This window comes from Falco punctatus, assembly GCF_963210335.1.
Source record: "Falco punctatus genome assembly, chromosome: 2".
NCBI lineage: Eukaryota > Metazoa > Chordata > Aves > Falconiformes > Falconidae > Falco > Falco punctatus.
In genome coordinates, this window is record NC_137581.1 from 24,154,489 (window position 1) to 24,181,341 (window position 26,853).

The 26,853-nt window shown below is 44.4% G+C and overlaps 1 protein-coding gene and 1 long non-coding RNA gene across 10 annotated transcripts in view; one reads left to right on the top strand and one right to left on the bottom strand.

Moving 5' to 3' along the window:
• KATNAL1 (katanin catalytic subunit A1 like 1) overlaps positions 1-14,083 on the bottom strand; it is a 41,170-nt gene extending 27,087 nt beyond the window's left edge. For 2 of the 8 annotated variants that reach the window (XM_080376445.1, XM_080376441.1), the window contains exons 1-2: positions 11,190-14,083; positions 3,134-3,309 (exon numbers count right to left, since the gene is read on the bottom strand). In XM_080376445.1, coding sequence (XP_080232571.1) covers positions 3,134-3,270 — 137 coding nt within the window. In that variant the 5' untranslated portion in view covers positions 3,271-3,309; positions 11,190-14,083. Of the gene's footprint in view, positions 1-1,682; positions 1,905-3,133; positions 3,310-10,304; positions 10,355-10,613 lie in introns of those variants that run through there. The other 6 variants (XM_080376443.1, XM_080376439.1, XM_080376444.1 and 3 more) reach the window with 4 other exon arrangements.
• LOC308059319 lies at positions 10,452-26,393 on the top strand. Of its 2 annotated transcripts, none has more exons than XR_013926197.1 (3): positions 10,452-10,627; positions 14,090-14,171; positions 21,784-26,393. It is a non-coding gene; the product is annotated as an uncharacterized lncRNA (long non-coding RNA). The 2 variants fall into 2 exon arrangements; XR_013926198.1 differs by having other exon boundaries at positions 10,473-10,627; positions 22,964-26,393.
• Positions 26,394-26,853: the final 460 nt, after the last annotated feature.

Below are 26,853 nucleotides of genomic sequence, written 5' to 3' on the forward strand. Positions count from 1 at the left end.
AAGCGCACAGAACCCTTGAAATCAGGGTGCTCAGTTGCAAAGCTGAAGTTGTCTGTGTGATATGAAATGCAAGCCATCAAATACATGCACAGAATATGATTCTGTCCAGACCAACCTGTAGAAATTTGAAAACAATGACACCTACACAAAGAGAGGTAGATCAAGAGTGTTTGGGAGTCTAACCTAAAATCCCAACTACTTCTGGTTCACCTCTGCTCTGCATTGCTCAATAAATTGCTGGAAAAACCTTGTGTTGTACACAAGGCAACAAAACAAATCCACCTAGCATGAGGTACCTCTTCATGATGGAGCATCCACTGTAGAGGAGTGACCAGATAGGGAGAACAATGGTTCATAAAACAGGTATGAGTTGGTCAGCTCCAGAGCCATGGCTGTAACTATTCTTTGCGATGTTACTCATGTGAGTGTTCCTATTTTATGAAGGAACATGTACACAAACACCTGAAACTGAGTTCACTGCCTCAGAAGTATCCATAGGACAAACATCCTGTTTGTGTACTGTGCACAAAAGTACAGAAAGGAAGGGCATGCTTCATACTGCCATATCCCCTCAGCATTGGCGTCCCAGGAACTCTTCAAGAGGTTCAAGATTGTGAATGTGAATGCAGAGAGTACATCTCAGAAACAAACTGACTTAAGTAACAATCTTCTTCTTCAAGCACTTATCTATATGCACACCACTCCCAACAGTAAAAGCTCTACCTGCCCAGTTTCTGCTAGAGATTGCTGAACCCACCTCCAAAAGGTACTGGTGATACCTTCCTCAGAGAAGGGAGAACCTGAAGAACCTAAGGAATAGGCTAGTTCCATATGCCAGAGGAGACACAATTTCAAGTGAAAATCAACTACATTCATTCCCTTAACCTAAGAGTTGCTTTGCTTCTTGTGCCACTTGCAAGAAGCATATAGGTATGGGAGTCTTTTGCTTCTGCATATCACTGGTACCGAGTGGGTTAGACCTGAATGTTGCTAAACTTACACAATATGTATGTCATAATTCTTTCATGACAATGATCTAAAGGAAAATCTAAATATTATTTTAATATTGTGAATGAGTGTTTCTTGTGATCCAACTTTCAGTTTATTTTTTTTCAGAACAGGCTGTCTGTCAGACAGCTACTGAAAGTGACTGACAGGTTGGATGTAGCTGCTGTTGGAGTTGGAAAGTAGTGCTAACATCCAGATCATCAGACTCCCTCTTAGTCTGTCTCATAGAGTGAGAAAGTACAACAATTATATATCAAGAGTCGGTAAGAAAGCAAATCTACTTCTATAGGTCTCACCAAACAATTCAGGTGGAGGTATGGAAAAGCTAGTGGTTCCAGGGCTATATCGTTTGCTCTCACAGCTGTATCATTTAGTTCCCAGTGCTATGGGTAGTCCCATAAATGAATGAGAAGGCAAACACCCTGTGTATGAAGCACTTCTCGGTTTTTTAATCACGCTTCTGGCTTTTTGGTGTTTGTCCCTGAGCCAAGACTGACACCAGTAACAGCAAAGCAATATTCTGACAAAGCTCATCTGCCACCACTGTGCTGGGAAGTTTCAGAATTAACATGAGCGCACAGCGTGACAGACGCTACCCCACCTGCTGCTGATCTTTCTGGGGACAGTTCTCTAAAGCATTTATGGGACACAGTCAGGGGCCATTCTGTTTTTACCTAAAAGGGATAATTTCTGAGACGATGCCAACTTCAGATCCTCTGCTAAGGAGCCAGCTGCCCTCCCCAGGGAATAATCCTGGAAACTGTGTCAATGGTCCTTTTTTACTTGAGGCTTGTCTCCAAAGCATAGCATGCATTCTGTGGTGCACAGGCTTCTCTGAAGCAGTTCAAACAACACACGACATCATGAGACTTGAAGTAACCTTCATAACGTAAGAGCTGTTAAAAGGTTAATGGAAGAATCAATGTCACCAGAGGAAACACTAAATACTAGAAGTGAAGACAATGCAGTGATGCAGCTGCAGAACAAGGAAAGCCTATGATCTACCTTCACGTCAGCTACAAGTTTGGCAGGACCTAAGGTCACACATGGGGCATGAATACCTTGTATCAGCGTGCCCTGGCGTGGGAAAAGCTTGAGTACAAATACTTGACCATCTCCTATACAACATTCAGTTTATCACATCATCAGAAAAGCTAGGCACTTCTGCTGTTCTATGATAAATACCTATGAACAGTACTGCATTACAAAATGATTGCTAACAGTGTTGTAACTATCAGTACACAAAATACTCTGTTAGTGCCAGATTTCAAGCACAAAACCATATCCAAAGCACCTGCTACAATAAAAGGGAAAAATTTGCTTCTGTTTTTAACTGACATCATTTAAACATACTGTATTCAGAAAAACTCTTCTTGAAACCATCTCTTCAGCTACTTACTGCAAAATTACATCTTTTATGTGAGTTATGTTCTTCTTTCGAAACATAATATTTATGCAACATGAATGCTTTATTCTGGAATACAGCTTTGTATGTTTATCCTCCAGTTATTTTATTTTTTTTATGGAACACATTTTGCACAATGAAAAATGGGACCACAAAATGTAAGGAAGACTCAAATACTGGAAGTGCTAAATAAGGATTGTTACACTTCACCTGCAGATTACTTCCTTGGCTTCAGCAGTACTCTGTTTAGTAGGGAGATGCATGTGTGCAAGACTGAGAAGAGTATTACTTGGAATTTTAGAAACCTGATCCAAATTTGCACACTGTAGCATTATAGTTTGCTACTCAGACAACCATTCTAGTGATGCTAACCCATCCACTCACATCTTAGTTTACTGGACGTTAGATGGTCAAAAGATAGAACAGCAAAAGGAAGTCCTCAGCAAAACAGCTTTCCAAAGTATACAATCACACACAAACAAACCAGGGATTAGCCAATCACCCTAAGTGAAAACAATAAAAAATTGATTCAATTAGAACAAAAGAATTCCTTTTGAATACACCACAAAAATATTTTGCCATAAATATCAACAAAATATTGTAAAAGAAATGTTGCAAACAATTGAAATATACATGCTCTACATCTTAAAAGGTTTGGGAAGTATAGTGTGTTTTGCAAATATCAATTAATAGAATAAAGGCAACCTTATTTCACCCTACCTGTTGCCATTTGCCCTTAAGTGCTGGATCTCTGATCGATTGGCAATGTCTCTCGATTTGCTGGATGACACCCTGGTAATATACCATAGAAGAGTCATAATTCCCAAGGAGTGCATATTCTCTTCCTTTTTTGGCATTATCACAAATCTCTGCTAAATTCATCTTCACTCAGAAATCTAAAGGAGAATATAATCATCATCAGAAAAATGAATTTTACATGCTGTAGAGTAATTCAGACTGTAACACTTTAGTTTTGTCTTTTTCTCTCATAGCTGAATTGTATCTTTTCCACCCCCCCATTCCCAGCCAGTCCCCCTTTTTTTCAACCATTTAGCTCTGGTGTATCTCTTCACTAGCCTCAGGTTTCAGATCACGAATCACAACTCTTTTATAGTGATAAACCCCACAACTTCTCTTCTGCCTTTGGCCCCAATCCTATTTAATGCAAGAAAATTAAATGCCCTGCCCACGTTGAACCTAACAAGCCAAACTTTAATTTGTAGATCACCACAATGTATTAGCAGCCATCAACCCGTGAATCACAAATCACACGAGGCATTAAATTGCTTTTCATGCTGTTGTACTACATACATGCCTAAATGTGCCAACCAGCATCAGGGAAGTCTGCACTCAGCACTTTCAAGACCCCTCACCCTAATGAGATTACGATATGGTTGAATGACAGCTTTACTATAGACAAAGTTGAGAGCTTCATTCTGTTCAAATATTCTTTCAAAGTACTCCAACATCCACATGCTGAGTTGTTTTTTTTTTTCATTAAATTTAACATGTCACTTTGGGATTTATGGCAGAGCTAGCAATCCAAATTCAAGACACCTTAAAACAGTGATCCCAAAGTACGACCTTCCCCTAGTCCCCAAAACAATTTAAGATTTACAGATTTTACTAACTTTTTTTATACAAGTAGTAAATCACAGTGTGACTTTAAGGCAAACCCATAGCCCAACTTTTCCCAGTAACCCATTCAAGAAAGCAGTATTAAACCACACAATCAAAACTAAGCTGTGTTGTTCAGCTAGGTTTGTATTTAAGGTTCAAGATTGAAGCAGTGCCTGCTCCTTTATCTGAATCCTACATGACTCAAAGTGATGTGGGATTACCACACAAAAAGAGCATCAATTCCTCTCCCTTGTCCTCTGACTCAGGATGGGTGGCGTCCCTGACATTCAGCCAGATATAAACCTCTGGAAATCAAAAATAAAAAACTACAATTCATAGCTATGTAATGCAGAGAGTTGCATTGACCAAGGGGGAGGCGGCCAGCTTGGGAGGGTCATCCAACTAGCTGCATCAAGGGATTGGCAAGACCAAGGTGGTGGAGAAAAAAACAGGGAAGGAGGGATAGAGGCAGACGAGGAGAGAGCGGGGCACAGGGCCTGGCGCAGCGCACAGTTCTGGCTGCACAGCAAAAACAGTCTGTGGTATGGGAGTGCATGCAGTAGGAGCAGGCAGGAGCAGAGAGAAGCCAGAACAGGAGAAGCAAATCCTAGTTGGTTGTAAAAACTTTAGTAGTTTTTATAGAACAGACAAGACAAGATCAAGATGGCATTAAGGAGAATGTATCTTATGCCTTTGTATTCCCTTATGCTTAGCAAAATTCACACCTCTGACAACAAGTTAAATGTATATCCACATAACCTTCACTCTGCCCTCGCTGAACGCTGCCTATAGCAAACATGCACTCTGCCTCTCAACAGTGCCAAACTGATGGTCCTTACTGCTACCTGCAGCTGCACACCAGGTCTGCTCCGCCACCTCTTCATTCCTGCTCCCTGTAACTAAGCCATGGAAACCTGTTACCCTTACTTAAACCCACAGGCCACACAGCTTCCACGTAGCTGAAGACTGATGACAAGAATGTGCTGCTACACCATGGCTGGCACTCCACCAAGCGCTGCAAGATGCATTGAAGATTTACTTGTCCTTGTGCCATGCCACACATTTCAGCTTCCAGATCATTCCCATGGGCTGTTATAAATTTCTGGGCAGGATGTAATAACGTCACAAGACAGACAGCAACGCTGTTAGGCACCATGTTCTGAAATCCAGTCCTGAGGTATGACTATACATTCTCCACCCCTACGAAATAGAGCCAGGATGGCCCTCTTCCACTGCACAATCCTGGAACAGGTCAATTGCCCCACAGAGCAAAGCAAGGAAGAAAATTCCAGAGTTATGAGGTTTTGATTTTTGGATTTATCCACTTTTTGTGTGCACCCATTTCTATTACCAGAGTCTAAGCAATGCATTGAAGCTGTTCCTTTCTCAAATTGTTCTTACTGCTTGGAAGCTTTTCTTTACAATTAATCTAAACCTGCCCTCCTTAGTTTAAGGCTGTATTGTTCCTGTAAGCCAGATTCAACCAGTTTCAAACACCTTCCTCTCCCTTGATTGTGTTTTCACTTAAAATAGTACAATGATCCTATTTTTAATTTTCTCTTTGAAGTTAAAACTTATTAAAATAGAGAAATATTTTATGACAATATTAAATTAAAAAAATTTGACAATACCTTACCTGGAAAAGCATAAACTGCAATACTGACTGTAACATTATCAGCAGAAGAAAAAAGCATTTTTTTCCCTGCATGACATGCAATACTTACTAGATGCCTACAGAAGTCTATTTCTAACTGAAATACAGACTATGTTTCTTTTTCATGTTCTTGATGTATTTTATTTGATTTTTAAAAATGAACTGCAAAAAAATTTAAATAAGTCTTTCCTGCTGTATTAGAAAGATTATCCCTTTTATTTTGGACTTCGGTGCAGAACAACTGGTCTTCATTTATGGTAATTAACTGTCCCTGTTCAGAAGCAATCGCTGATGCTGCAGACAATTATCAGGCATTACGTTCACATGTCAAAAACAACATTTTAACTGATTGCTGTCAGATAAAAAACAAACAAAAGGCTTGCCAAGTTCCACAGCCAAATTTATCTTTCCCTGTTAACTTGGCTTTGCTTAAACTTGCAGCTGTGGTCCCATGGACTGCTGTGAAAGCTAATGATCATTACCTCACAGGATCACAACTCCTGTTAAAATATATGTACATAAAAGTAAGAACGAGGCTCAGTTCCAACAGATTTGGATTGAAACTACATTTAAATGGCTTCTTGAAACAAAGACAAGAAGTGTGCTATGCCAGTGCTCTTTTTTTTCCCTTTTGCTGTATGCATCAGCAGCAACACGAATGGCTGCAAACACAGCAGCAGCACTGGGGGTTGCAGCAGGTAATGTCATTGGAGTGTTCACTCCCTGTTTGACATGTCACTTCAAAGCAGCACACACACCAGATAAAGCATACACACCCACTGTGGCACGAAACCCAGCACTGAGGGATCTTTCAATTCAGTTAAGCGCTTTCTGTTAATTGTTTTTTGGCTTCTTTGCATTGAAACTCTGTTTTGAAACAGCAGACATGGAGTTAATGGGGAAATGTGTATGGAAGCGGGAAGGAGAAGCAGCATGCACACAGGCCTCAAACTATTTCTGTGTGGAATCTTCCAAGAGCTAATTTGAAACAGAGAGTTGAATGTTACTTTAAATGCAAGTGGGGAAAAAAATATCTTCAAATGAAGACATTCATCACAAGTTAACAGTAAACACAAATACATAAGAAACCACGAAACAGTTGGCCAGTGTTTTAATTAGAGATAACATACTATTGCACCAAACAGAAAACACCCTGGAGAATGAAATGCCATTTTCAAAGCCTTTGAACTACAATTTTCTGAGGAACTAGAAAGAGAAGAAACAGAAATGGCTGTGCTATCCCTAAAACTGGCTGCAAAATGTATCCTTCCCCAGACCACCTCCTGTACCAGCTTCAGGCATATCCACAGGGTCGCACCACCACTATTCAGGATAACAAGGTGTTCATCGGCTAGGCTGGGTAACAGAAACAAAACCAACCAACAACAACAGACACTATGGGGCACTCCAGGGAGTGTAACTGTACACAGGCAATTTAGGCAGTGAGAGGTTTGCTAGGCTCTCCATCTTAGCCCACTGGACCCAGGCTGGCTCCACACATCACTCTTCTCTCTAGCACAGTCTCCAGGGCTTCTGGTATTAGTACCACACCAAAGCCAAGCTAGTGTTCAGGTGGCACCAGCCCTGAGGTGACTGATCCCTCCTCTGACAGGATGCAGGGCTCAGATACCTGAAGGATTCTGCAGGGCCTGTCCAGACCTCAACAAAGTGGAACTCTGCCCAAATCAATAATCCCTCTGGCCATTTGTACAGCCACCGGCTTTTCTGCACATCACACGTGTAAGCACTTCTGATTGAGCAAACATGCCACCGAAGGCTCCCAAGATGGGTCTGTGCAGAGCCAGCTTGGGTTCAAAGTGTTTATTAGGTCAGTTTCTGTGCCAAGAAAGGCAGTTAAACTGCTTCTGCACCTGATCCCGAGTGTGGCATATCCATGTTCCCACAGCACTGCAGCTCATAAGCCCTGCCAGACCATAATCAGCTCTACAACAGTTCAGTTCTGGTGCTGCTACATTCCTAGCACAGCCAATCTGCAACCCAGATAAACTTTCCATGAATAATTGCAGGTTTAATGGACTCACACGTGTTTATAACCCTGACTCATATGATCAGAATTTAGGCCTGAATACTTTTCCATCCTTTGAATTCCCCTCTGAATTCCAAAGAATTGCCTCTTTAGGACTATGAATGTGGTTTTTTTAAATTAGAATTCTGTTTTTAAATTGTTCTACAAAATACTATATATTCTTTAAATATACATTTGTATGCATATTGCTGCTAGTGCTACAGGCATCAAGTCTTCAGATTTCAGCAAATCCCTAGAAGAACTTCTCAATTATTTACACAGAAAACTAGACAAAGGCCTGTTGTTGTTTCCCTGTCTTCCACTGGCTTTTCAATCTTGAGATAAAACTCTTTAAACTGAAAGAGGGTAGTTTTATATTAGATATTAGGAAGAAATTCTTTACCGTAAGGGTGGTGACACAGTGGAAAAGGTTGCCCAGAGAAGCTGTAGAGGCCCCATCCCTGGCAGTGCTCAAGGCCAGGCTGGATGGGGCTTTGAGCAGCCTGGTCTAGTGGAAGGCGTCCCTGCCCAGGGCAGGGGGGTTGGGACTAGACTGTTGCCTAAACTCTGGAATTATCAAACTTGGATTTAGTGTTTAACTATATGTTAAACAAATCCGTGCACATCAAGCTGACCCTCTAAAGTCGTCAAAATTGATGAATGAAAGGACTTCTAATCAAGGGAGTCAACCTTGGGAAACAAAGAACAGATAGTGAAAAGAACACCATTATCTATATTATGCAGAAATATACAATAATATATATTATCTCCAAGTGAGAAAGTTCTGGCCAAATGAAGAGACAAGCAGATAAGGTGTCACAATACACAGAGAATTAGTAAACAGGACAAAGGTAATTCTCATAGCGAGAAATCGCGACCTCCAACTCAAATAGCTCCCCCGCAAAAGAGAGCAAAACCCCATTTGGGGAGCATGTGTAGTTAGTTAAAAAACTTTAGCGCTGTCTGAGGATGCATACTAATTTGCATTAGAAGCAAGAAACTTGTAACCAATCCTCTGTGTAAATGAAAATGAATATGTAATGTACTATGAATATGCCAAGTACTCTATTGTATATAATGTGTGCCCTCAAGTCACTTGGTGTGCACGTTAGGAGGAAATATGCCCTGTGCACCCAGTGTTGCAATATACCACTGTCAGCTTTCTAAACTATCATTTGGTTTGGAGAGTTTTCTTACTTATAATTTTCGGTAACAAGATGATCTTTAAGGTCCCTTCCAATCCAAACCATTCTGCGATTCTATGATTGTCAATAGCTCAGGGCAGGATCCATTCCTCTCCATCACCTGCTCATAAGCCCAAGTCTCCAAGAGCAAAGCACCCTGGAAGCATGCTGCAGCAGCAATGATCACTTCTGCACCTGGCATGTACCAGGAGCTGCAAGAAGCCTAAGCCTGCCTAGGATGTATCTGACATGGGAGTAGGTGGAATGAAAAAAAAAAAAAAGAAACGGCAAAAAACCCTTCAACTGCAATAAAAATCAAACATCCATTGGAAAGAAACCTATGTCTGTGACATTTGAAACTGTATAAGGAATAGACATTCAATATTCAGCATACACAAGGGAGCACTAATGCATTGATGCTTTTAAGATACAGATTTTCAGTAAGAAAAAAATAACTCCCTCTAATATGCCAACCATAAATATGTATCTTTGAAATACGGTATGGAACACAGGAACTGTAATTTTATTCCCCCTCATGCCTGTTGGAGAATACAAGATAAAGGATAACACTATAACTTGTCATCAGAGGACACGGAGAAGGGAAAGAGACAAACAGCAACACTGCCATCGTGACAGAAACGTGGGCACAATAGAAATGAAGCAGAATTATTCTAAAAGGTAACACTATGCCTGTGCACGTAAAGATGACCTAGGGCAAGAAGCTCAACAGAGCCTAAGTGCAGTAGGTCACATGAAACTGCGAACTATGAAGTAAACTCGTTGGGGAAACTTTCTAGGGCCACCAGCTCCTGGCTTTCTTTGACCACTGCCTCCTCCATCTCCATTTACCCAGCCTCCCATCTACTCTGCCTTCTGCACAGCCCTCCCCTTGCATCTGCTCAGCCACTCTTTCTCCAGCAGATCTTTCCCCTCTCATCGGTCTACTTCTGTTCCCATGTGCCCCCTTCCTTGTATGCTTCCACAACCTCCAGCAGAGCCCTCTCCACTCGCATCCACACAGCATCCGATCCTTTCCTTACCGCCACCCAGCCCCGCCCCTGCATTCCCTCCTCCCGCAGCACGCCGCCCCCTGCAGCCCTCCACCCGGCCTGCCGCATGCCCCGCCCCGGCTGGCACAGCCCCCCCTCGCATCCCGCCCCTCCTCCAGCATCTTCCTCCTCCTCCTCCTCCTCCTGCACCACCCCCGCCCCGGTCCGCCCCGCACCCGCCCCTGCGCCCACACCCCGCAGGCACCGCGCTCCCCCGCCACCCTGCCCCTCCCTCCAGCCCCCGCCCCCGGCAGCGGCAAAGGGCCAGCCGGGCCCCCCGCCCGCAGCGCTCCGGCCCCACCATCCCCTCAGAGGCGGCTCCGGAGAGACAAATCCCCTCAGCGCCCTCGTTATTCGCCTCACAACAGTCCCCTCCGCGGGGGCCAGCCGCGGTACCCCTTCCCCCCCAGCCGAGCGCACTGGGGTTTGTAGTTCCCACCCGCCGCCTCTCCCCTCAGTCCCCAGCGCCCGGCGGGGGGCGCGAACTACGCTTCCCAGCAGGCTCCGCCGGGCGCTGCCCGCCGCCAGCCTCTCGCCGCTACTCCCCCCCTCCGTCCGCCACCTCCCTCAGCGCGGCGGGACGGCGGCCGTTGGGCCGAGGGCCGAGCCGCCGCCCGCCCCGGGCAGCGCCGTGAGGGGCCGCCCTGTAGCCGGGCCCTGCCGTTACCTGGGAGAGCCAGGGTGCGTGTCCGCGGGCGGGAGCGGAGCGGGGAGGGGGGCGCAGCGCTTCTGCTCTGTCAGAGCGGGGTGGGGGGGGTGAGGGGACCGGGGCGGGGGGGGCGCGCGCGCGCGGCGACGGGTGGTTGCCGGGGCGGGTGGGGGGTGCGCGCGCGTGGCAACGGGCGGTTGCCATGGCGGCGGCGGCGGGGCGCGGGGAGGGGGGGGCGCGGCGTCCCGCTACCCCGCCCCCACCGGGAGCCCGCCGGGCCCTCGGGCGGTGCCGGGCCCGCTGCGGAACGAGCTGGCGGGCGGCCAGGCTGCGGCCTCCCCGGAGCGCCCCTCGGCCTCGCCGCGGCGGGAGGAGAGGGCGGCGCTGTCCCGGCGAGCTTCACACAAAGGGACATCCCGCTGCACGGCCGGGGGCGGCAGCGCCCGCCTTCCGGCGGTGCCCGGGAGATCTGTGCCCGGGAGCTGCCGGGCGGGGCGCAGGGCGAGGGCCAAGCGCGGCGGCGGGCGGCCCGGCAGCGGGGGCCGGCTGCGGGCTGGGCGGGGGCCGGCGGCCGGACGCGCCTCCGGTACGAACGGTCCCGCTTCGCTTCAGCGGCGGGAGGGGCCGCCTGCCCCCCGCGGGGGCGCGCACCGAGGCCGGGCACCGTCTCCGCTGGCGGGTGTCGTTGCTTCAGTGTAACGGTGACGGGACAGATGCAGGGATTTGCCTGTGCCCGGACCGCAGCCGTGCCCGGCACCGCCCGGTGTGTGTCGCCGCCGACAGTGAGCGTCGCCGCCGCTTCTCCAGCGTGTGCCCCGCAGCGAGCGCGGGCAGCCTGGCCCGCCAGCGGAGCGGTGCGGCTGGGGACCTCTGAGGATGGCGTTTCACCGTCAGTGCAAGCCAGCCCGTGTCCGTATTGCCACCGAAAGGGGCGGTCCTGCCTGCCTCTCTGACCGTGGCTGTGCTTTCCTGTTGGTTATTTACACCGCAGTAACACGTTGCCATCTGGCGAGGCGAGCGTGCTCTCTGATCTGGTGGAAAGCCAGTCATGCCCCTCCGAAACATCGCCGGAGCTCAGCGGGATCGCGTTCCAGAACTGGCCGATCCTGCAGAGCTGCCGCAGGCACGAGCGAGGCGGAGGAGACGGGGAGGCAGGAGCAGCCCGCAGGTCCCAGCGGATCTGAGCTGACTGCCTGCAGCTGCACCGCTGCAGTGAGTCCTTACGGCTGGAGCTGCCCTGTGACAGCTCTGGGAGTGTCTCACTGATGGTGATCTTGTGATGGCTCCCAAGAATGCCACGTGATTTCTCCCGAAAATGTCAATTGTCGTTACCTTAAGGTAGCAGCGTGAGGTTGTATCTCGCAATAGGGTTCTCAGAAACGTTTAGCTGACACAAGTGAAAGAGCAGGGATTGAAACTAAAAGCTCAGTGTGCCTCTTAAACAATACAGCATGTGTGAATGTGTCACTCGTATATCTACAGATCTTGCTTCCCTCAAAATCATGTGGAGATTCTTATGCCTTTGTGCGTATTTTAGAACTGGGGCCAAAATCGTGATGAATTCGTAACAGCTGCAACTCCAGCTTCCCCTTTTCCACATTTCTTCGAACTTGCCTGCCCATGACATCAATTCCTGCTGGTTTTTCGCATACGCAGAAGCATAGATGCTGTGCAGACTCTACAGAGCTCAACAGTTCTTGGGGAGATCAGATCATAAGCAGCCTGCTCCCAGCACTGCTATAATGTCTCTTCCCACTAGACTATACCTCTTATCGCATTAGGTGACACAGAGAAGGCTGGTTATTGAGTCATAATCCCTGTATGTTTGGTTAGGGACTTTTTTTCCCCATCCATTTTTTTTAGTAATTCTTGAGTCAAGTGGAGCGGCTTCACAGTGGAAGAGGGTACCCATACTACTGCTGTTCTCCCTTTGAAAAGTAGTTGCTCAACGACAGAGCAATAGCAGCGTCACCCTAGTTAGACCTCTCAGAGGGAAAGCATTGGTCTGCGCAGTTTGGCAAGATCTACTACATGACTGGGTCAGCAGAAAGAGAACCACATCTCCAGGTTGCTAGCCCTGCACGCTAGGTTTATGTAAGGATCATAGGATAATTCAGGTTGGAAGGGACCTCAGGAGGTCATCTAGTCCAGCCAGGCAGTCAGTAGTTCATAAACTTGCTAATAAGGTAAATGAATGGTTGTGAGTGTGAAATTTCATAGCCTTTCCTGTTGCTGAAGTCAAACTCCAGCAGATCTGGCTGGAGCAATGCAAAAAATACTGCTTCTCTGACCATCTATTCTGCCTCCTTACTGAAGGTTCCTGCCTCCACAACAGTCCCTGGATCGGAACACTAATGTTTCTAATCCATTTTAATACAAAATATGACATTAAAGTCATCTTTATCAGCAGTCTAATCTAATTTGCTGGACCTGGTATTGAAGCAGCTAGGACTAGCGCTTGCGTTTCATTCCACTGACTGCTGTGAGTCAATAATTTCAGGCAAAGAGAAGGTAAGAAATTGCTGGGAGGGGGGGTGACACCTTAGGCAACTGAAGCTTGTTCTACTATGAGTATATTCTCACGGCTTACATCTTTGTATCTTTTGATAGAGGCTATAAAACTAGCACTTCATGTATAAGACATGATGTTGGTGGGTGTCAGCGGCAGTGGTTATGCAGGCTCCAGCTGTGTTGGTGGAGGAGAGCATTACTCACAGCCAAACCCCAGAGACTTATCCTGCCCCTTTCCAGCAATCTGCAAATCTGCCAGCAGAGCTGATTGTGTGCCCTCTCTCTCTGATTTATTTTAGTCAGTTCAATCAGAAGCCGATATAAATTAATATAACACTTCTGCCATGAACATTTGATTTGGTTCAAAGGTGTCTCCAGCTAGAGTAATTGCAGACACTGTCAGATAAGTTTAAAGCTATCCACTCTTAGGGTCTGTGTCAGATTAACAAAACTGGTTTCTGAATTGATTTGGTTATCGTTACATAAATTCCGTAGACTGTGTCTTAACTCAGATGGCTGGCACAGGCTTTTAGCACAAAGTAGCAGAGAGCATCATTTGTTACCTCCTCCCACACACAAACTTCTGCAAGAGAAGGTTGAAAACATACATGTCTGTGAATTATGAACTGCCCTTTGCTTTTATCTTCCCTTCCCCTTGCAATTATATTTAGCTAGACTACAGGAATTATTGTGCCTTCTTAATAATCTTTAATGCCTACATGCAAACATAACTCTTTACCAAAGGTGTTACAGGCTACTTTCAGAAATGCTGGAGGGTGAAAAACAGTAGGGAAGCAATAGCGAAAAGAAGGTGCATGTTACGTATTCATGGGCATTAACCTTCCAAGGGAAGTTATGCACAACTCAGTAAAGGCATCAGTAGCAATTTAATTTTCATGCACATACAGTAATTGGTCTTCTGTGTCGATATTTTTAAGGTATGATATTAATTAGTATGACACATACACCAATTTCTGTCCTAGGAAAGAACCTCAGAGTCTGAACCTTGAGAAATTGTGATGGAGTGGCAACACAGAAGGATTTAGTCAACATCTTCCATACAAGGTACATCTCAAAATGCAGTGAATTGCTAATAGACAGCAGTTCAAGGGAAAACAGTTGATTTTTCAAATGAGATTTCAGTTAAGTCAGAAAATTAGGGTAGGAATGGATGCAGGTGCTTGTATTTATCTGATCAAATGTAGACAACTGTCTTGCAGACCCTTACCTGTGAGTTAGCTTTCCTCTTAAGTTAAGGTGGGGGGAGAGAGGTACTTCGGCAATACAATTCCCGCTTTGACCCAGGTGGACTGTGCCCTGAATGTGTTTATTTTTTTCCAGTGGTTATAACAGACTTAGCTCATCAGCATAAATCTAAGTGTTTGCACTGTAGATGCCTAAAGGTAGGTGAGAGGAGTCCTACCTAACGTGCTCATTGCATTGTTAGAGCCATATAGAGAGAAAGCTGTCATGGCAGTTATGACTAGGTTGATTAAAATGATGAAGAACAAGCCAATGCCAGATTAACGGAAAATACAGGTAGAAGAGAGGATTAAGATGGGTTGAAGCAAGCCCACATGAGGCTGAAAAAACCCAGCTCTTCTGCTTTGAGTCTCTGGACAGAAATCAGAAGAAATTAAGAGGAACTAGGATACTGTGTTTCTTTTCTGTATATATTTAACATGCAGAAGCATTTTGCATATGTTAGAGCATTATTTTTTGGAGAAGGAATAAGAAAGTGGCTTACAGTAGTTAAAGAGAGGAAGACTTGGACAGAAACCTCGGAGAAAGTAGAGTCAGGCCCAGGGAGCTGTGTGTCAACAACTGTTAAGTGAAAACCAGAACAAGGAAAGAAAAGTTTATTCATATCATCTCAGTCCTGTAGCAGCCCACTAGACAGTATCAAGCGGCAAAGTTCCCTGAATCAGTCTGGTAGGGTTGACAACTGAGAGTAAATCTCCCGTGATGCACTATTAAGCAAAAAAATGTTTGGCAGCATGTCTCTTTCATGGTAGGGTGTGAATGTTAACCTGGTTTGTTAAAGATGTGACACTTCTGGAGCACACAGTCTGTCCCACTGCCTGAATTTTGAACCTCATTGGCCAGTTTCAGTTGCAACAGTGGCAGTCTTAATAGTAACTGAGTTCCATTTAGATTGGTAGCAAGTATCAGGGTAGAAAAGATGGACTCAGCTGGTGCCGCTGCTAAGCAGAAGGTAGGCAGAACTTGGCTGTTAAAGATTTCATCTGGCATCAAGCTGCCTGGTCTGCACACATGAAATGACCACTACTTGGAGCACCTGCTTCTGTGCACAGTTGTAATACCATGTATGACCCATAGGCAGCTGTTTCACTGAAGTGATGAGGGCTAAGTGGTACAAAACCATAGAATACTAGGCTTTGATAGTTTGAGCCAGACAGTTACATCAGTTGAGCCTGTTAACTCAGACACAACCATTAATTTTAAGTCATGCTGGTATATATTCTCCTTCCCCTCTAGATACTTTTATGACTTAAAAGTGACAGTTTCAAATCAGGGTGCTGTTGAGCACCTTTTTGCATACACTGTTTAGGTGGCCAAACCACTAGAATAAACAGAGCACAGTCTAATACATATTAATGGATTGCCCAGTGTTTTTGATTTCTTAAGCATGTTAGTTGCAGTTCTGCAGTGTGAGATACTAGAAGATGAATTGGCTTTAACAGTCTGCTCCTGTAAACACATTCATCCAGGACAGAAGATAGCTACATTTAAGGAGTATTCCTTGACATATCGGTAATCCTTTCCAGATCTGTCTCAAATAGTCCTTTGAATAGGGCTGTGATCAATGGCAGTGTTGGTGGTTATGTTGAGGAAAGATGCACTGAAAGTTGGTGTTCTGGTGTGTGCCTGAGTATCAACGTTCTGCAAGGCAGGAGGTAAACATACTGGAGGCCATGCATCTGCGTTGGAAGACCAACTTCTGTCATTTATCAGTAACTTCTTAAACGCCCATCACTGAGTATGTAGAAAGTTCAGTAGGTAAGAGCAGTGTAGTAATGGCAAGATGTAATTGCAGACAAAAGTTTAGCCAAAGTTCTCAATTGAGAACTTAAAAAAAAAAAGTTTAGGGAGATCAAGAAAGTTAAATATATGCTGGTGATCATTGTGAAGAATCTCTTCCCTTTCTGGCCCCCTGATGTGATGACTGTAGGGAACATGCAGTGGTTTCCATGTGAACAACTTAATCTGGTTTGTATTTTGAGGGTAAAATTGGGAATCCTTTTTTAACTTCAAAATTTGGACTGTGTTTGGACAATGTGCATTTTGTTAATGTTGTTCATTTATTTAATAAATGAGAAACATGATTGTGTTAGTAGAGGGAGGATCAGTGGCACAAAGAACACTATCTCCTAAAAGAACAGACATTGGTATCACAGCTTTGGTTAAACATTTAAAATTATAACATCTCATTCTCAGGGAGGGATATTCACTGCCTATGTTTAAACACCTAACTTAGATGCCTAAATTAGGAGGCTTGTCTCCCTAGATGCCTTGCATAGTTGAAGGACTGAGAGAGGCTGCTCCAGAGAGCAATTCGAAGTTAGTTAGGCTTCTGCTCTGAATTATCATCTGGAGGAGCCTCTTCAACTTTGAATGCTGTTCTGTGCTATTCTTTGCATCTTTCCCTTGGCAACAAAGCTGACTTAACTGATTTCCGCCCCTCAAAACTTGCTCGTGCCCTCTGCTTTTACATATCACTCTGTTGCTTGTGCTAGTACAGCTGTTGATGTGGTGGCACTGTCGACTAGGTTGGTGAAATCATCTGAGTTAAAAAGAACCCTGCAAAAGAAGATGTAACTTTTAACCTAGGTCCTGTCTCAGATCTTGTTCATCATGTGACCTTGTAAATGGTTAAACCTGCATAGATGAGGAGGTGATGAGCTTTTAGCAAGAGACAGAAATTAGTTGTTGAACTCAGGGACCTGTTTGCCCAGTGTGCCACCAAGAAAAAGATACATTTAACTTTGAGATGTAAATTAAGGAGACTGACTCCTGTATCAGAGCATTGTTCTGTTCAAGTACATGATTTTTACAATATTAGGGTTTCACAAATATCATGGAAATTTTTTATCGTTTGCATCGCTGTAAGAAAGAGATAGCCTTATATCTCTGTTATCCATGTAAAAAAGGGTCATAATTTAAACAAAATAATTTATAGGATTTACAAATGTACCGTGAAAATATGTGCTAAACTTTGCAAATAAGCCTAAAAGCATGGTGTTGCCACTAACAGAGCAACTGCATTCGAGTTTGAGTAGCTTAAGTTCCCCACCCATCAGCCAAGAGCTGCTGATGTTTCCACAGACACACTGTGCAGTTTACCTAATTTTAATGTTTTACAGTGCAGACATCTGCACATGAGCTAGTTGCCTTAGATTCTTTTCAAAATCAATGGAAAATCTGGCTTTTTAGATGATGCTTCATATGACCCACATGAGATATTCATACTAGCTATGAAATACCTACATTTGGCCAGCTGAATCCCACCCACGGGCTGCACGGCTGCTCCTTCTGCATAAAGCACTACCGACTGCAACAAGCTAGGTTCAATGGCCTTGTATACTAACCTCTAAAACCACCCAGGCTCAGCTGCAAATATGTGACTAAAACTTTTATTTTCTGATTAAAAGTCGTTACAGTTCAGAGGTTTGATGCCACTAGTGACCACTACTTTGCAGTCTCTTTTAGTTAAAAAAATTCATGTTATTACAGAATTAACCGTCCTGTTTTAAACCAGTATGCTTTTAAAACAAGCATGTGTTAGGCATGCTGGCCACAAACCCAATGAGGTGAGAGAATTGCTAATAGTTTTTAATAGTTATTAATTTTTGCATGGCATCTTATGCTGCTTTTTAAAGTTCACTAGTCATCAGGTAAGCTTCTTAATGACCTGGGAAGAGATTGTTCAGTTTTATTTATCTGTGACCTTCCATATCTCAACCTGGCTAATTGCTTCTTTTAGCTGAAGTACTCACCTCTTTCTTGTTCTTCTCCATTAAAATAAGAATGAAAACATTCCTAAAGAATCAAGTAAGGAAGAAGGTAAAATCCACAAGGAAGCACAGCCAAAGCTAAACTTGTATATGCTAAGCTGGAGCTAAACCTATATATGCTGTTGTCTTCTTGTGTGCATTTCCTTGTTCAAATACTTTTTATATCACCTGAAAAGAAAAAAAAAAGTATGAGAGGGGATGGATGTGTTGTGTTTAATTTTCATGCTTGAAGTTACAAAATGAGCCTGTTGTGGTTTATCACCAGTAGGCAGCAGCTCAGCCCCACACAGTCGCTCACTCCCTGCCCAGTGGTATATGGGAGTAGAATTGGAAGGGTAAAAGTGAGAAAACTCATGGATTGAGATAAAGACAGTTTAACAGGTAAAGCAAAAGCTACACGCACAAGCAAACCAAAGCATTCACAAAATTCATTCACTACTTCCCATCAGCAGGCAGGTGTTCAGCCATCTCTAGGAAAGCAGGGCTCTATCACATGTAACGGTTACTTGGGACAACCAACATTGTCACTCCAGACCTCTCTCCTTCTTCCACCAGCTTTATATGCTGAACATGATGTCATATGGTATGAAATACCCCTTTGGTTGGTTTGGGTCAGCTGTCCCAGTTGTGTCCCCTCCCAGCTTCTTGTGTGCCCCCAGCCCACTCACTTGGTGGGACAGTGTGAGGAACAGAAACATCTTTGATGCTGTGTAAGTGCTGCTCAGCAATACCTAAAACATTCTGTTCCTATGAAGGAAATTAACCCTACCCCAGCCAAAATCAGTGCAGAGCCTTAACTCTTCACATCCTTTTACAGTGGAGAAATACATGTTATGATGAGGGTACTTGTGCATAAGGAAATACAAGATTGGGGCTTCCATAATTATGGGTTACAAAAGAAGAGCAAAGTTTATTAAAAATATTCCAAAAGTACAGTAGAATAATATTCTACAGTTTTCTAATGATGGTGAAGGTGGTCCTGTGCTGTTTCTCCTGGTCACCTTTGCCGTTTGTATTCTGGGTTTCTGCTTTCCTGAGATACCAAGAGATCCCTCTCCTACTGACACAGTCCTTGGGACCTTCCTACATTACAGAAGCAGCCTCCAGCACCACTGTTGAGAGCAGCACTGGCTGACGTGGTGGACTCCCTGTGCCATTATTTGGAAGCGGCTCCAAAGTGTGTATCCCACAAGACAGGGAGCAATTTTCCATCTCAAGGCTCAGTGGTGCATGCTGACTCACACTTCGGCAGCTTAGGGCTACTACAGAGTACTGTGTCCACACCTTGTGGTGTCCCTCCTCTGCACTTCTAAGAGTGCAGAGCCTGCAGGAATAGCGTTGAAAGACAAAATGGGTCTGAGGGAGCCAAATACAATGTTCTTGGCCTTACTGCCATTTACGGGGGATCCCAAGAGTGAACTACTGAAGATCTGTGCCTTATCTTGAATGCGTGGGATGTACCTGAATAGGTCCCCAAGGAGAGAGCTAACAATTAAGCAGAGGTAATTGGGTACTCAGGCTTTTTCCCTCGACCACAGTGTAGGACATAGCGTAGACATGTCTTAAGTGCCCACTTTTAGTCCTGCAGTGGGATGAGTACAATATAAACACATAGGTTCATACAGATTAGCTGAGTACATGTTAATTGTATACAGAGTTTGAAAACAGAAGTGGTTAGTACTATATATCTGAAGCACCTTAGTGTTTCATACATACTGCTGAAGTAAAGCCACTTAGGTTCCTAGTTTGTAGCTCTGCCTGCAGCTCAGCAGATCTTTGGCTGGCTTTTAGATCTAAAAGTAAAATTTTCCTTCCTGAGATACCATACACTTCTGTGATATTCTTGGTAGGAATGGAATGCAGAAGTGGAATAGATTATATTAATTGTTGTCTAGAAGCTTTCTATCCACTGCATAGGAAACCTTGATTATATTCTTCATCACACCATATGGCATCTAAGTATAATGTGATAAAATTACTAATACGGGACAATAAATAATGATGATTATGTGTTTTGGGTGCCACCTCGTACATGCACAACAAGTAATTATAGTTGGAATGAATAATGAAGATTTGAGTGTTCTATCTAGGAATATATTAGAAAGGACACAATTTGTCATTAAGGATGGTAATTGTCTCATCTGACTTTATGGATTCAATAAGTAGGTGTCCACACCAAGCCAGTCATCTGTGACTGCATCTGTGATCAGCGGAGAGGAACAGGCACGTCAGAAGATAAATGGCCCCTCCGGTCTTAGACAAATATTTTCAGAGGAATGCATCTCAAAATCTCACATGAACAGAAAATCTTCAACAACATCTATCGGGGGGAAAAAAGAGAATACATTCAGGAAAACCTGGTCACATATTGTAACCTTTCTCAGATGAATCTCCTAAGTCTATTTGCTTCACTGGACCATCATATGTAATAAAATTTTTGATGATGTTTATTTAAGCCATTTTTGACACATTCCAGTGATGAAAGTTACACCGTCTCTCTAGGTAGTTTATACCAATGCTTAATTTTCCTTAATCCTGGACAGCTGTCTCATGGTTTAATGTAAATCTCCCTTGCTGCAATTTATCCCCCTTGCATGTTGTTCTAATAGACACAAACAACAGTTTACTTCATCCATCTTTGCAACTACTTTTTACATATTTAAAGATTCCCTCCCCCAATTTTCTCAGTTCTTGGCATCATGTGTGTCTTGACACTGAACTAAATACCAGGAAAGTGATACTAGTAGCATTTATGTACAGTTAAACCTTCCCTCACCTACCCCTTCATGGCCCCCAGTTACCTTAGTGGTCTGCTGCCCCCCTGACGGCACTGATATACCTTGCTGCACTCACAGTTGCCATACCTAATGCTGTGAGTCTGTCACCCCTGGCTGGCTTCCAACGAGCACTCCCAGTTTGTTTTCCTTCCTGGTAAATCAGGGAGAGGAGAGGGTTAAATGGTTGTTTCTGTCACACTTTTATGGACAATAACTGGCTCACAGCTTTAGAAGGCATGATGCCCACACTCAATGGTGAAAATCTGGGGGCTTGTTAGGCAGCATTTACAAGTGTAATGTAGTCTTTGACTCATATCTGCCTTTTTTCTTTTTTCCACGTGCCTTTTGCACAGAGCTTCCATGCTTTCTAATTTCTTTACAGTGATACTTTCATAATTTCTGCAAGGCATTACACAGAAATCCAGCCATTTTGTTTGTGTGTACTGAAGTATGCTTAAGGATTTGTGAGTTACCCTTAATACAGAACATTTCACAGGACTATACCACAAAATTATTCTTAACATGTTAATTTAAAACATATTTTTCGTTAGATTAGTTCATAAAGGGAGAGGAAGGAAGATACTTAGCTTCAGACAGCACTTGCAAGAGAAATCCATTATTTCTGTGCAGCATCTTTCCTTTGAAATATCACTAAATGATTTCCAGAGAGAGGAAGAATGTAATTTAATGATCCCTTGCACAGCTCGAGCACCTTTCATCAGAGCATCTCAAAGCATTTCAGACAAGCCTGAAAGCTTGTCTGTTTTTCCCCAACTATTTCAGTTGGCCTAATAAAAGATACTACGTCTTCCTACACACCTTGTATTATTTAGCACTCAAAGCATTATCATACTTGTTTTACAGATAACTAAAAAGGGCACAAAGAATCCACGTAGTTTTATTTCAGACAGTGAATCTAAGATGAACTCTGTGGGCTCCCATTTTCCCTGAGTCTCCGGGAGTTGTAGAATACGTGTTCTCAGATTACAAGCAGACATGTGGAGCGAAGTCTTCATCCCACTGACATCAGTGGCAAAATTCCCATTGATCTGAATAAGGCAGAACTTGCGTCCTAGCTTTTCTAACTGCTGCGTGCCAAAATCGACTTCAGACCCATGCATCCTCCCTGTCTTACGTGTCACCCTTAGTAATGAAGGTCCTGCAGTCCATGCCGTGTCTGCCATTACGTTCTCAAGAAGTGATCAAGACAAATATAAATGAGGAATGAGAGACCCCAGCAATCGGAGGGGTCTCTGCACAGCGAGTGTGTGGTGTGTGGTGAACGGTCTCCTCACAGTTACTGCAGATGGATCCATCTGCCTGTTACGCATGCACTCTGTGCTGACAAAAGGAGCCGCTTGAATCATCTTGCCCTGACGTGGACGTGTGCTGTGCTCACTCACGAGTGTCCCAGCTTGCAAGTGTGCTGCCAACACCACCACAAAGGCTGTGCCAGGTCTCTGCTATCATGTCTGACCTTTTCTAATTAAAGGGTGGTTAACCATCTTGAGAAAATCTGGAGATCTCTTCCAGCCTCGTTTTTGCTTAATTAAGACCATGGATTTGGGCACACAGCACCAAATGCACCCAAAGCAAGTGCTGTCTTAAAGAATAAAGTCTCAAAAAATGATCAATAAGTCTTTCTACCATAATGTCTGTGGAGTATGCTCTATCATCAGAAGCCTAATTTTACAACAGAAATATAAGCACTTTAAAATACAGATTAAAAAAAAAAAAGAACGTGAAGGGAGAAAATGCCTGTGTATGCAGTGAACAGGTATCTTCTGCTACTGAGAATGGCTGAATATGGTCCTGGTGAGAAAAAGAGCATTTGCTCATTCTTGCTCCCTGTAGTGTCCTTTTGTCCCTTGCTGCAGGGCCCTTCTCAAGCTTGATGGTGGTGCAGCCACCCAGTCTTAGTATATTCTTGATGGTTTTCTAGCAAAATGCTCACTGAATCCTCTGGCGGTTGTGCTAGACTGAGAGCAGAAAGCTTTTGCTCATCTGGTATTTGTTATCTACAGCTGCCTTTCCTCTTTCATAGGTACTTCAGGTTATGGATAAGCTAAAGGAAAAAAGTTTTTCGTACCGCCAGTTTCAATTTGAAGCTGAAGAACACCAAACAGCCAAGGTCTGAGAGTAACTCCTGAGCTTACAGAAACATTCTCATCTCTATTTGGCTGAAATAAATGTTGGTCTGTTACATCTTGTATTATGAGTTGCTTGCAGATCTTTGTATCTGATCATTCTCTCATTGTGTTGGAAAACAATATGTGGGAGTTTCTTTCCATACTAGATCTTTGTGGGTTACTTGCTAGTAAACTACTTTTACATGACTCAGATTTAAATAATAAAAAGGCTTAACTCCAGTCTGAGAAGAGTTTATTGCCCACAACTGTAGCCTAGAGACAAACTCCAGCACCTTTGGGACTCAGCTGAGGCAGCAATTAGGCAGCATTTTATTGTGATGCAGTGAGTGCGCAAAAGATGAAGCTGGACTACTCTCAAGAGCTTAGAAACAAAATTGGCTTCCTGGAGAGAGAACATAAGAAATCTGGCAACCTAAAAATATTTAAAGAGCTTAAGGCTCCCAGGGGAGAATTTTAAGCTATTGAAGTGGAAAAGACTGAGCATTTGCTAAGATTGAAAAAAAAAAAGGGGGGGGGGGGGTTACATGAAAAACGACAAAGTACAGATATTTTTTTTTTTACTGTAGCATGTTTCAAAGGGGAAAATATAATAAACCTGAAATCAATCAGTAGCACAGACTTCAATGCAGTGTTCCAAATCAAACAGCCCTAGCTTGAAAACAGGAGTCAAAAGAGATTTTTTTTTTCATTTCAGAATTATAAGGGATTGAGGCCAAGAAACCATTAAATGAGGTGAAAGGTCTAGGCTAGAGGGCATCTTGAGCAAGTCTAATGAAGTCATGGTTGCTTCAGTGGCCATGTTCCCAAAGGGTTTTGCTGTGTCTGTCACTGCATCTCTCTGTTCCTCCTCTGAATCTGGCTCCCTGGCCTCTGTGGTTACCTGCCAGAACGTGCCCCACCAGGCGCCCTGTGAAGCACCCTCCTGGCAGCCCCACAGCGTGTAGCAAACCTATGTCAAAACAAAGCCATACGAAATATGATTCATCTCACCTGTCACTTGAAATGTCCCATACAGACATTTACCTGTGAGCTAGTCGTGCCTGACTTGCTGTATTGTCAGTGGGGAGCAGCAGGAGCTTACAAGGCTCAATTTAGCTCAACTGAGTGTAAATTTCTACCGTATGCCAAAAGTGTCTATTTCTCTCCGACTTGAAACGGCATCCTAAGGTGCCTAACTCACAAATGGACACCTACAGTTTAAACATCTACATCTGCTCAATGAACTCTACCCAAACAACTAACATGATGCCAGCGCAGACCATGTATTAGAGGCCTCTCTGCTGTGTTCAGGCTATGCCTTCACGCATCCTGTATCAAGGACTAAGACAAATTAGCTGAAACGGTTTAGCTTATTGAGACATAAGTAACGAGGGGGCTAGAGGGTGCAGAGTATTCACCTTAGTGTCGCCTCTTCCCTTTCCTGCCACCGTTCCTCTGCATTATGCTGACAGCCCTGCCCACATCACTGCTCCAGCCAGGTTTGGGGGCTGAGGGATGACTGGCTGGAAGGAGGGCGGGATGGGGACAGGAGGGGAGGAGGCTGGTGGAGGGAAGGAAGCGTGCAGAAGGAGATGGGGACAGGGTGCTTTATGTGCTGTGGTAAGTAATAGCAGCCCAGTCTCTATCTTGGGAATCTGCAGGGCAGAGCAGTTCGCAGTCTTGAGCTCTGCATGTGTAATGCAGCTGAGGAATAGATCACCTGGGTTCTCCACCTGGGTCCTGGACCAAGAGCACTTGGGACTGCACCGCAGGTAGGGAGCATGCCACATGTTATGCTTCTGGCATGAAATAAACTCTGCCACACACATCCTAACCACGCCTAGCATTACCGCCCTGCCTCAGTTGTACAGCTCCGCTCACATGATGCCCTATGTCAGAGGCAATCCCATCAAATGACACAAGAAACCCCAAAAGATCTCTGAAGGATTTCTGCACCAAGGGGCAGAGCCAGGCAACTGATCAAAGTGGGAAGTCTTGCTCTGCTTTTCTGTACCTGAGTAAACTTCATCTGCACAAACTCTTGATGTCGGTGTTGACTTTGACAGAGCTACTCTGGTAGGCAAAACTAGTCAATGATTTTTAAGTAGTCCCCTAATGAGTACCCATTCTGTGCTGAATGTACTCAATTCCTTCTCATAGTCCCAAGGCTTCCCTTTTGTGTATTTAATGTCATAGGCTTCCCATTCAGTTGTTCTGTTGCTGGTTTGGAGGTTTCTTTGCTCTCTGACTGCGATTTGCAGGGCAGGCAGGGTTTGTGGCTGTTACCATTAATGCAGCAGTGTTAAGGGCCCAGCGTCAGCCAGCTGCCCAGGACACAGGCCTTTGTTGAGCCCTACACACCAGTACTGTACATATTGTAAAGCCGTCCTGCTCATCCTGCTCTTGATTATTGCTAAATTGCTCAGAAGCTGTCTCTTTTGTTTGTCAGAAATCAGGCACCTCTGGTAAACAATAAACAGCGGGGAAAAGGACAGCATTATCCTCTCTGAAGCGTACCAGCATAGCAGCCAATTTCTGGATACACCATTCATAGACCAGAAAGCAAAGCGCTGGCTGGTGTGCAAATGTAACAGCAAACACAGTGTTCCCTGGAGAGGCTGAGCTGTAATGTGCATGAACAACGTGGAACAGTTCTGGATGAGCAGAGAACATGCGTATCTCGGTGTGCTGCAGACGGCTGTGGCTCTGGTATTGCATGGTGCAAGGCCAGATATTTATTTAAGGCATTTCCTGCTTCAGCAGTGTCTGCTAGGAACATGACATATTTTCTACACGTCTGAAAGACCTAGTATAAATGCAGGCACGTCTGCGGGAGAGGAGGAATCAGACCCTATGCCCAGGACCGGCATGGAAGTGCCCTCCAGCTGCTGCCGTGTCAGTGATGAGGAGCAATGCACACTGCAAGGCACCCTATGATGCTGAAGAGGAGACAGTACTGAGGACCTGCTTAAATACACCCGTCCTGGACTTGGCCGGTTAACCTGCGTTGTGCTGGAGATCCTTTCACTTCGCTAAAGTGACACAGAGGAGAAAGAGCATGGTGGAGGTCGGGTTCAGCAGTACGTGGGAACGCACAGCCTGGGCTGTGAAGGGAGGTGGGTATACCTTAAATGAGTTTTGTTGCTGACAGTGGCCATCTGCAGCCTCAGAGTTGGAGCCTTACCGTAGGAATCCAGAGCCATGTGCCCTTCTGCGGTACACCCTTTATGGCTGGAAGAGCAACCACAGGCAAAGCATATTTTGCAGCGAGACTTGAAAGAAGCGAGTATAGTCTGTTGTCATATCACTAAGTGACAAGAAAATAAATGTTTTTATGCCTACCAAGATGTGACTAGCTTGTCAGTTATGTAACCTGCTTGTTCATGCTCTTGTCATGATCTATGAGTAGTTTTTCTGCCAAAAGATCTTACACAGCTTCTTAGCCTTCAGAAGCACAAAGGATCTGGGATATATTGCACTAAACATGATGCATACCAGTAGAAAGGTCAGAGAGTCTTCCATGAAGTCTGCTTGTGGCCATACATTTTGTGTTCTCAGATCAGCCAAAATCTGTGATGTGCAGTGACTTAAAAACAAGCAGACTCTTTCAAAAGTATTTTTTTTTAATTTTAAAGTTGTGTATTTAATAAATAGTTCACCCAGAACACAGCTTATTTTATAGAAGAGATGTGATAGGGAACCAGACATGCAAAGTGTCAGGTCGGGAAGGGTTATTTTAGGACGGACATCACACACCTCGGAAACACCAGTAGCACTTTGTACTTCTGTTGAGATGTGCTTTGAC